Here is an 11316-nt window from a genome sequence, read left to right on the forward strand (position 1 = left end):
GAAGAGGATTGGAGGGGATTGAGGTGGAATTTGACTTGTAGGGGATTTAATCCTCCCAATCCCTTTCAAACCCTTTCAATTTTGGAGGAACCGAACAAGGCCTAAATAGGATTTGTCGTTATTGATCCCTGTGCACTTTCTTTATTTTGAAGAGGAGATTAACTTTTCCTTACAGGCCTTCATAAAACCAGCCGAAGAACAAGCGCCTACAGGCCCAGCCCGTTAGTCCAGAGGGAAAAAGCAAAAAGACAAAAATACCCTAAAAGAAAAGATGAACAAAAACAGAAGAACGAGAGTCCCCATCTCCATCTCTCTCCTTATCTCTTCCCTTCTCATAAACCCCCTCCGCGGAGTCCTCTTCCCCGTCTCCGAGCACCTCCCCGCCGAGTCTAGGGTTTAACCGCCCGCCGAATCGGCCTCCCTATCTCCCGGTAAGCATCCCCTCCACATATCAGCTCAGTCCGGCCGCGCACTCCCGCCGCCGCCGCCGCCGCCGCCGTGCGCCTTGACCAATTGGGTTAATGTTTCTGATTTGTGTCGTCGGTGCGTCCGTATGTCAGGGGGAAAGGAGGAACGGGCGGTGATGGCGGCGCCGATACCCCGTGAGTGGGTTGGTCTGCAGCAGTTCCCGGCGGCCACCCAGACCAAGCTGCATGAGCTCCTCGGCAAGCTCAAGGAGGAGGTATTGCACGCCTATTCAATGCCCCTCACCTGGACCAGCTGATTCAATTGTCCATGACTAGGTTCTAATTGTGTTTGTTATTGTGAGTTGTCACAAACTGACGGCAAATTTTATGTTTTTGCCTATGTTGTGATGTCAAGAATGTGAGCACATTGACGATTCTGGTGATGGGGAAGGGCGGTGTGGGGAAGTCATCCACTGTCAACTCCATTGTCGGGGAGAGGGTCGCAAACGTCAGCGCGTTCCAGGTCTCACTTCTTCCTGGCCCTGTCTCTTTATGTGCCTCTTTGTGGGTTGCTCACGCGTGAGTGCGTCGTTGTATGTTGTTTCTATGCAGTCTGAGGGTCTGAGGCCAATGATGTGCTCCCGCACCAGGGCAGGATTCACCTTGAACATTATCGACACTCCTGGGCTCATTGAAGGTGGGTATATCAATGAGCAGGCTGTTGAGATCATAAAGAGGTATGTACATGCTGGTTTGTAACCATGCTTGTTTGCAAGTGAGCTCTGAAGTAGCATATATTGCTAATATGTACTGGTAGAGATGTAGGGTGCACATAAACAAAAATAAAAGAGAAGACATCTGCATTTCTGTTCATACAGAAATCTCGTGTTCGTGAACAGAGCTCTCCTATCTTTTCTGTTGCCGGCCTTAAATCATTCTGGTTTACTTTTGTGATGATCCTGACCCTAATTTAGCATACAGGACCATAATTTAGAAATTAAAATCTGTTATTTCTCTGAAAGTGTTTAATCTCTATTAAGTCTATGCGGATATATTAACTTCATGCTGGCAATGAATTCATCATTGTTCTAAATAGTGTATAGTAGCCAGCTGGTGCTCACCCCACCTTCAGCGCTTCATGTAATACATGATGGTTGAGTTACCTTAGCACTGCAGTGGGTGCATCTGCACCATTGACCTATCGATTTGGATATAATATTTGGGGTTTCCCTTCAGACTTCTCACCTACTGACGAGGTTAAACTGCTAAGCGATGTGCGCTTATTTATTTTGTTTGTCAGCACTTTCTTAGGCACGTAATGCTCAGTTTTGCCTTGGATTAATTTTCCCTTCTGTAGAACCATATTTTATTTGTTGACAGTTGTAATCACAGTGTTGAGAGTGTAGTGCATTAAATTGGCATCTATAGAAAAGTTTGTGCTGCTTGCATAGTTGCCCACTGTTGTCATACAATCTGTATATCTTATTTTTTATTGCTAATTGGTCACTAAGTTATGTAACTTCATAATTATACTATTCAAAAATTCTTCTGGATAAGGATCTAATGGAATAATTTCTGTGACACATAACCACATTTTATTGGTTAAATTCATGGTCAAACTTAAATTTTGGGAAGTGTGCATGCCTTCTTTTTGGAGTCGGAGGGAGTAAAATGTTATCAATGGTATTACAGGTTTCTTCTGGAGAAGACTATTGATGTCCTCCTGTACGTTGATCGTTTGGATACATATAGAATGGATACATTGGATGAACAAGTTATAAGAGCCATCACTAGTTCACTTGGGAAGGCCATTTGGAGAAGAACCTTGGTTGTATTGACCCATGCCCAACTCTCCCCACCTGATGGAATCGACTATAATGATTTCCTTGCAAGAAGATCAGAGTCGCTTGTGCGATATATCCGTTCTGGTGCAGGAATCGGCAAAAGAGAATATGCGGTAATGTACATACTCACTTGCCATACAATCATTTCCACCATACTTTATGGATCATCAGCACACCGTCACTTTGTGATTTTTGTGGAGCTTCCTCTGCCTAAACTACAGTTCTGCTGTTTTTCATGAACATATTCCTGTGGAAATACTTACAATTTATTTTATTTTATTTTGGTTGATAATTTTTGGTGCTTTTCGCCGTGGATGTCGTGAATGAAAACTAGAATGCATACTTGCTATTTATATGAAAAGCTTCTCTTTTCCATCCTCTTTCGATTAATCTTGATATTTTTCCGCATGGCCAATTTCATGAGTTTCTCTGTAGCTTTAAGTGCTAACGTGTGCTGGTACATTATGAAACTAAACCTGGTCTGTAATGGGATTTTTTGATGATCTATTATAGTGTCTTGGTCCATGATACTCTGACGAGCATTTGACTGTATGAAACCCCCCTTCCTCCACCTGCTGATTTACTTCGCAACACGCAGTTCAGTTACGAACTACTACTCCGTTCAAAAATATAAGATGGTTTGGATATTTCAATATGGACTACATATATGGACTAAAATGAGTGAACAAACACACTAAAATGTGTCTATACATCCTATTCACAAAAAAAGTTAGAACATCTTATATTTGTGAACCAAGGGTATATTTCATAACATCTTGATTGGATTTGTCAGTATATGATAGACTCCGTACATAAACAGTCGTACTTATGGGGCCTTTGTTTTCTGTGCATGTGATCTGAGTATTAGTTCTGATAAAAAAGCACTATGCTCTGTTTCTTTTAGGATTTTCCCTTGCCAATAGCTTTGGCAGAGAACAGTGGAAGGTGCAAGACTAATGAGAATGGGGCGAAGGTTTGTCTCTTTCATGTTGTATTTGACTTGCATTTGGTTGTGCCTAGCGTCTTTGATTTTCAACTGAGGATGTCATACAACCATGTCCAGATTCTTCCTGATGGAACTCCATGGATTCCAAACTTGATGAAAGAAATCACTATCGTTGTCTCAAATGGAAGCAGGTCCATTCATGTTGATCAGAAGTTAATCGACGGTCCAAATCCGAACAATCGCTGGAAGAAGTACATACCTCTCATCCTTGCTGTGCAGGTTAGCTTCTTCACATGATAATAATAGTAAAATTCACAGCATGAAGTTGACATATCATTTGTATATAAACATAACACCTACTGATTAATCCTCCATGCTCTTCTTCAGTACTTTTTTGTGGTAAAAGGAATCCGGAGGGCGATTCATTCTGACATTTCGAACGGGAAGCTGGATGACTGGGAGCAGCGTTATAGAGATCTGGTTGGAAGCGGTAACCCTGTAGACCAAAAAGTTTCGTCATCCCGCAACCCTAAGGCCTGAGCGGGCCAATGAGAGTGCATGCGAGTCTCTTGATCGTGGTCCATTCAACTTCCTGTGCTGTTCTTTTGTTGCTCCTAATTCCAGTGGTCTGTTTAGGGGAATCTATAGAGCTCTCAGGGACAACTTGAATAAAGTTGCTAGTGTTCTAGGTGTTAAGATTATGTACCCCATTTCATTACGCTCTCGCAATTTTGCAAATGTTATTGTTGTGAACTACATACAGTTATTTGAATTTCTTGTGTTGCCTGAATGTTTGGAGATGACCTAAGTGATCTTGATCCCCTTGAGCTGCGCCATTGGCGTAATTGCCTAACCATTATTTTTTATTCAAAATATCCAGTCCAATATGTTTGAGTCAATCTGGTTTGCAGCAATATGTTAAGTTAAGTCATCCTTGCAACTCCAGCATGGCCGTCATCAGGAGTGATGCTTGGGGTTAATCTCCATGCGAAAACACAGTTTACCTTTGATCTTCCAAAGGTTTGACCACTATTTATGACCAAGGCAGCCGTGGACGAAGGGACAGAATCAACACCAAGAACAATCGATGAAGAAGCAACAAACAAACACCAAGAACAATCGATGAAGAAGCAACAAACACCACGGAGCCTTGCTGCTCAGGCGTCCTCTAATTCAGTGTTCAAGATGCCATGAAAAAATAGAGAGGGAAACATAGCTCCTCACGAGCTGTTCCATAAACAAATTATAGTGATTGGCAGTTCACTAGCAGAGCATACACAAAAAGGATCTTCAGCTTGTCAACTGTCATTTTACAATGCACTGAGAACAAAATTATGAGAGTTCTCAACTGTATTCTCAATGCGAAAGTACAATATAAGTACCATTAATCACGAGGCGATCCTGTGACCGGATTTGCTATGCATGGAGCTTCAGAATCATGGCATACAATGATACAATGGTCGGTGCTCCAGAAAAATATGTGCACTTCACTGCAAAGTTCAACAGGCAAACTACGCCACTATTGTTGCAAACTAAGCCAAATTTTGGCTATTTGGCTTGTCCCATAAATGCCCCCATCTTGCAGCCCATAGAAAACCAAGAATTTAGCCTAAAACTTCGCCCGAATGGCACGCTTTGGCTCAACTGAAATGAAGAAAAACTCGTGAGACAGATTTTTTATGAGTGCACATGTCTAGTTAGGTTACAACTGCTACACATTTTTTCTCAACAAAGAAGAAGAGGAAAGAACGCCCACACTAATGCTATCACTCAACAAAATGTTCAACTTCTGATGCGATCACACTCCCTCCTTGTCGCCTATGTAATGCCCCAATATGGCTTGGACTCTTGCTGCCTTGCTACCTGCAATTTTGAATCATCCGAGTTAATTTTCTGCTCTAATACCGTGTTTTGGCACTTCCACAACAAGGATTTGGAGATGCATATATAGTGATATACATAAATGCTAAACTACTTACTCCCTCCGATACATAATAAGTGTCGTGATTTTAGTTCAAATTTGAACTAAAACCACGAACTTATTATGGGCCGGAGGGAGTATAAGTTAAGGCTTGAGAAGCATGCTTCGGGTAGGACCTCTAAATTTACAACTCAGTCCTTTTCTCACACTAATTATCTTAGAAAGTGCGAATCACAACTGAAACGGCAAAAGTGAATGCAGCCACAGCAAATATAGAGATCAACAAGTTGTCTGGTGATATTGAGTGGATACACAGATTCAGTTTAAACTTTGAACAAACGATACTTCAGCATGATGTCACAATTTTCTTCTATTTCAGTTACCATGCGGGGCATGATATGCTAAAGGGTAGTTAATCACGTAACACATCCAAAAAACTTAGAACAAGTTACCGAAAAGGTAGTTAATTACCACGGTCTGTAAATGGTGCACCAATGCTTAACATCAAGTGCATGAAATTCCCGTTAAAATGCACCTCAAGGCGACAAATCCTGTCAATATAATAGGTGCTGTAAAAAAAATATTTGAGCACTGAAAAGAAAACAGGTTAACTACGGCCCTGGTTAATGCTACACAGTATCTGAATATAAGCACGTGTTCAAAGTCCAAAGGAACAAAATGATGGCTGCAAATTTTCTCAGGGTCATATGAGTTGTGCTAACAATGAAAGTGAAGGTTAAAACCTGTAACCGAAAAGGAGGTCTATTGCAATCCTTGTCAAGTAATAAAATTGTATCTTAACATAAGCATTGTCAAAAAATAACATGGTAGAAAGCTTAACAAATTAGTATATTTAAACCTAGTTATTCGAATCCTACCCCTTCATAATTTACAGCGCCGTCCACCGCATCTCACTCCCAAGAAATGTTTCAAATATGCAAACAGCACTGTATGTCTATACCAGGGCAAGTAACTGAGAGCACATATATTACTAGTCTGCCCTTTTCTCAACAAAAAAATTGCACGTCATCACATGGAAATGTACCTAGAAATGAATGGAGCACCGCAAGCCATTATGAAGGCTTTTGTATTTTATATGAGCTACAAAAATCTTTGTATGGCTTGAAATTACTTTGCCATCTTAAAAATTGTGTCTTCAAGCATGTGTATATTTTTTCCTCGTCAGGTTGAATGTCTAGATCTGTGGAAGCAAAATCCATCCTCACTGGGGTGAAATCAAACAAATCAGATGTGGCTTGTTCAGGCCCAGAATCAAGAGTCCCAGCTTTTCCACAAACAAATGTCATGAAGTTCTCATCCTTGTATGGTGTTGCAGACATTTCAAAAGATGCATGATCAGCAACCTTTTGCCCTTCGTTTTCCTTCTTTACAACAGTTTCATCAAGAATAAACTTATTCTCGATTCGAGGCTCGTAAACAAAATATGACTTCTTGTCATTCAACTTTTGTGAGGAAAACCATCCATCAACGTTGTCGGACCCGGCAATAGATATTTCAGGAACAAAGGCTTCGAGAACCTCACTACATCGATGGCGTACTAAGTCAGTTTCTGCAGTTTCTCCTTCTGAAGGGCTGTCGATGCCCCTGTTCATCTCTTCCATTGCAAGTAGGACATGCACAGGGAGCACTGGCCCAACAAGAGCATTTTGAGATACCGCTTTGCTAGTCACCTTCTCACATGTGCTTGATGGTTTTGCTAACAGGAAAGGCCGAAGTTCATTATGCGGCGAACAGCTAGGAACTTTTAAATATTCTACTAAGCCTTCATTTGTACCGCATTTTAGCATATCCTTGTATTTAGAAAGGGAGACATGAAGAATATTTGAAGGTAGACTGTTCAATATGCTCTCACATGCAATTTCGAAAACATTCATGGGGATGCTAGCATTACATAGGAAATCTGAAACTGGCAGCAAGCTGGATCTAGAGTTATCCTCTGCAAATGCTAACACATCTTCACTAATAATGATTTGATCTCTGTCTCTGTTAACACTAGTATCATGCTTCGCCAACGCACTGTGTAGATTGCCCTTCAGATGTTCATGTAGGAAATGCAACTTCAAGAATCGATATTTGGTTGAGACATTTTCTCCTTGAGTGTTAATCAAAATGTCCGTGGATGCATGTTCTGATTCATCACATGGGGTGTCAATTTCATCATGCAAACCTCGATATGCACGATACTGTTGCATTTCTAACTTTCCCAATGCTGTTAGCCGGATCAAGGCAAAGCTAGCAGATGTTGGCTCCAATATTGACAGGTCATCTGGAAGCACATAGTAGCCAACAATGGACTTAGCCCGGTATTGGGAAGCATACCCATCATATCCAGAAACAGGCGTTGAGAATATCTCTTTCATGATTCCATTGCTGCAGGCACAATGCTGACCTGTCAGAGAAAGCCTAGAAGGAATATCCCAAGCGTATAAACGAGAATTATCTGGACAGCCTTCCTCCTTAGGCCCGTAACAGAACAAACTGAACTCCTCATTCCAGAACGAACCAACCAAAATGGCAAAACCTGAATTTGAAGCCCATTCATATTCCTTGGAAGGTCTCAATTCGGATAGCCGAAACATAGCAACATGATTTGGGCTCTCAAGCCCGTGCTGCCAAGCCAACACAGGTTCCAACGGCTTTGTCACATCAAGGAGTATCAAGTGCCGCTCTGTCACTACTGATATATGTGAATCATCAAACCCAGCCTTGCAGAATGCAATATAATGCTCAGGGCTGTCAAAAGGCTCAGTTTCAAACAACCCTGGGAACCCAACTTTTGCTAGAACCTTGTACTGAAACTTGTGTGGCTCGTTTTCCACGATATCGTATTTGTCAGCATGATCTATAATGCTCAAATCAACCAAAAGGACGGCTTTTGTGCTTGCGACGATCACCATCCACGGTTGCGCTCCATACACACAGCTCAGCCAGTCTCCCCAGTCTTCACCATTGCTGCCAAAACCAACCCTCGTCTTTCCTCCAAGTCGTGTATGGAGATCAAACCAACACAGCTCCCCACTCTCCAGCAGCACCAAACATTGTGACGGCAAATGCCTGCTCCAGCACGTGTGCACGAGAGCAGCATCAAACCCCTGCTTGGCCACCGGTATGAGCACCGGGGAACCCGAATCGCGTGACTCGATCCTGAACCAACTCACTGAGTACAATGTAGCAGCAAGCAGGAAGCCCTCGACAGGGCTGTCATCCGGCTCCGATGGCCAGGACGACTGGGCAGGAATAGCAGCAAGCTGCAGTATGCGGTGCCCAGGGTGCTTGAACCCATCACTCTGAACGAAGGGCGAAACAGGCGCAGAGCTCTCAACAGGCGAGCTCACAAGAGCGAAAGCAACCTTCTCCGCATTCTCGCCGTACGGGAAAAATAGGATGAGAGAGCTTGAGGAGCGGGAGGGGAGGACGGCGAGAAGATTGGAAGGAGGTGGGAACGGCGGCGACGGCGCGGCGAGGAGGGGTCCCGAGAGGGAGTTGAGATCGGAGTAGGGGAGGAAGGAGGTGGACGCGATGAAGTAGCGGAGGGCGTGGCGGAGGTCGCCGGCGGTGGAGGCGTGCAGGGGCGGGGGGGAGGGGAAGGGGAGGGAGAGGAGCGGGGTGGGCGGCGGGAGAGGGGTGAAAAAGAGGGGCCCGTGGGAGGCGTCCGGCGGGGCGAGGGAAGGAGGGTTGAACACGGAGGAGACGGGGAAGAGGAAGCGCCAGTCGTCGGAGAAGTTCATGGAGGCGCGCGGCAACGGCGGCGCGAACGGGGAGCAGGAGCAAGGGGGGAACAGGCGCCCGTGCCGGCTGGGATCGCGGCGACGCGCCGGTGCAAGAGGACGAAGGCCGTCGGCGTGCCGGCCGGCTTTTAGTGGGCTGCGAGAATCGGCCGGGCTATCTTGCAGGAGCCGGAGCCTGGGGAGAAGGCGGCGGCGCAGGCGGTGAGAGGGGGAAAACCTATTTAGCGCCGCACACGCCGGTTAAAGGCAAAATTTGCTAACCGGCGCCGGTTAAAGGCAAAATTTGCTAACCGGCACCCGCAGCGCTTCACAATGGGCCGGCCCATGTACAATCTTTCATGAACTTTTTTTTTAGCCCGTGAACTGTTTTAACCCGTGATTTTTTTTGAAATCGGTGAAATTTTGAAAATCGATGATTTTTTTTTGAAATTCGTGAACATTTTTGAAAATCGATGAACATAATTTAAAATTCATGAACTTTTTTCAAATTCAGTGAACTGTTTTTAAAATTTTATGAACTTTTTTCAAAATCAGTGAACTGTTTTTAAAAATTGATGGACTTTTTTAAAAATCGATGATTTTTTTTGAATTCTATGAAAATTTTAAAATCCATGTACATATTTTTCAAAAATCTCTGAACTTTTTCATAATAATTGATTTTTTTTGCAAATCTGAACTTTTTGAAATTCTGTGAACTTTTTTCAAATTTTTATTGACCAATGGATTTTTTACATGGGCCGATCCATTTGGAGGAGCGCTGCAGGCGTCGGTTTCCCTAACCGGCGCTGAAGGCGCCGAATAGGAGGTCCCGGTGAGAGGTAGCACTCGCGTGGGCGTGGGGGGCTAGGGGAGGGCTTCGGGCCCTCGTTCTCAACTTCTCATGGTTTCCTGTTTTAGTTTTTTTTCTTATACTTAGAGCATCTCTAACAGCGTCCAATCCGCGGCGCGCCAAAAAACAGTTTGCAGCGCGCCGTTTGTCTGTTTTGACGCGCCGACCAGCGCTGGCTCCAGCACGCGCGCTAAAATGCAACGCCCGCGCGTAGCTCGAGTAGATGCGCTAAAATGTAGCGCACGCGAGCACTACGCGCTTGCCATATGTTGCATCTTGGACACATTTTGAACAAAAAATGAATTTCAAACATCAAAACAAAGACATGGCATAATTTAAATCACACAAACAAGTTCATGATGACATAGAAAGTTCATGCCCACAAAATCATCCAACCAAGTTCATGTCCACAAAATCATCCAACCAAGTTTATGCCCACAAGTTCAAAATCATGCCCACATAAAAAGTTCACACCAACGAATGGACCATCAAGAATCAAGCCTCGTCTTCATCTGCATCTTCCTGTTCGTTTTCCTCTTCCTCCGATTCATCATCCGAAGCGGATTCTTCCTCCTCCTCTTCATGGTCGCGCGCGGTGTTGGCAAGATCATGCGAAGGTGTTGGCACACCGGAAGACATGTCGCCCATGGCATTTTTGGAAATATGCCCTAGAGGCAATGATAAAATAGTTATTATTATATTTCCTGTTTCAAGATAATCGTTTATTATCCATGCTATAATTGTATTGAATGAAAGCATAAATACATGTGTGGATATATAGACAAAACAATGTCCCTAGTAAGCCTCTAGTTGGCTGGCCAGTTGATCAAGGATGGTTAAGGTTTTCTGACCATGTGCAAGTGTTGTCACTTGATAACTGGATCACATCATTAGGAGAATGATGCGATGGACAAGACCCAAATTATAAACGTAGCATGTGATCATGTCATTTTGTTGCTATTGTTTTCTACGTGTCAAGTATTCAGTTCTATGACCATGAGATCATGTAACTCACTCACACCGGAGGAATACCTTGTGTGTATCAAACGTCACAACGTTACTGGGTGACTATAAAGGTGCTCTACATATATCTCCGAAGGTATCCGTTGAGTTAGCATGGATCAAGACTGGGACTTGTCACTCCATGTGACGGAGAGGTATCTCGGGGCCCACCCAGTAATACAACATCACATATAAGCCTTGCAAGCAATGTGACTCAAGTGTAAGTCACGGGATCTTGTATTACGGAACGAGTAAAGAGACTTGCCGATAACGAGATTGAAATAGGTATAGAGATACCGACGATCAAATATCGGGCAAGTAACATACCGAAGGACAAAGGGAATGTTATACGGGATTATATGAATCCTTGGCACAGAGGTTCAACCGATAAGATCTTTGCAAAATATGTAGGATCCAATATGGACATCCAGGTCCCGCTATGGGATATTGACCGGGGAGTGTCTCGGGTCATGTCTGCATAGTTCTCGAACCCGCAGGGTCCGCACACTTAAGGTTCGATGACGTTTTAGTATAGTTGAGTTATATGTGTTGGTGACCGGAGGTTGTTCGGAGTCCCGGATGAGATCATGGACGTCACGAGGGTTTTCGGAATGGTCT

The 11316-nt window shown here is 43.7% G+C and overlaps 2 protein-coding genes across 4 annotated transcripts; one reads left to right on the forward strand and one right to left on the reverse strand.

The window, feature by feature from the left end:
* The first annotated feature begins 278 nt into the window (after nt 1-278).
* On the forward strand, nt 279-3987 carry LOC123449192 (translocase of chloroplast 34, chloroplastic-like). Its single transcript, XM_045126315.1, has 8 exons — nt 279-431; nt 561-682; nt 823-930; nt 1020-1144; nt 2100-2364; nt 3156-3224; nt 3315-3476; nt 3585-3987. The coding sequence occupies exons 2-8, from the start codon at nt 584-586 to the stop codon at nt 3735-3737; spliced, it is 981 nt and encodes a 326-aa protein (XP_044982250.1). The 5' UTR covers nt 279-431; nt 561-583; the 3' UTR covers nt 3738-3987.
* Nucleotides 3988-4396: 409 nt separating this feature from the next.
* Nucleotides 4397-9038, reverse strand: LOC123449191. 3 transcript variants are annotated; one of them, XR_006631964.1, is made up of 4 exons: nt 6164-9037; nt 5590-5669; nt 4954-5060; nt 4397-4841 (listed from the first exon to the last, which is right to left on the reverse strand). XR_006631964.1 is itself a non-coding variant. In XM_045126314.1 (2 exons), the coding sequence occupies exon 1, from the start codon at nt 8865-8867 to the stop codon at nt 6192-6194; it is 2676 nt and encodes an 891-aa protein (XP_044982249.1). In that variant the 5' UTR covers nt 8868-9038; the 3' UTR covers nt 4397-5060; nt 6164-6191. The 3 variants fall into 3 exon arrangements, 1 of the variants encoding a protein (XP_044982249.1); XR_006631965.1 differs by having other exon boundaries at nt 4397-5060; XM_045126314.1 differs by lacking the exon at nt 5590-5669 and having other exon boundaries at nt 4397-5060; nt 6164-9038.
* Nucleotides 9039-11316: the final 2278 nt, after the last annotated feature.

This window comes from Hordeum vulgare, chromosome 4H, assembly GCF_904849725.1.
Source record: "Hordeum vulgare subsp. vulgare chromosome 4H, MorexV3_pseudomolecules_assembly, whole genome shotgun sequence".
NCBI lineage: Eukaryota > Viridiplantae > Streptophyta > Magnoliopsida > Poales > Poaceae > Hordeum > Hordeum vulgare.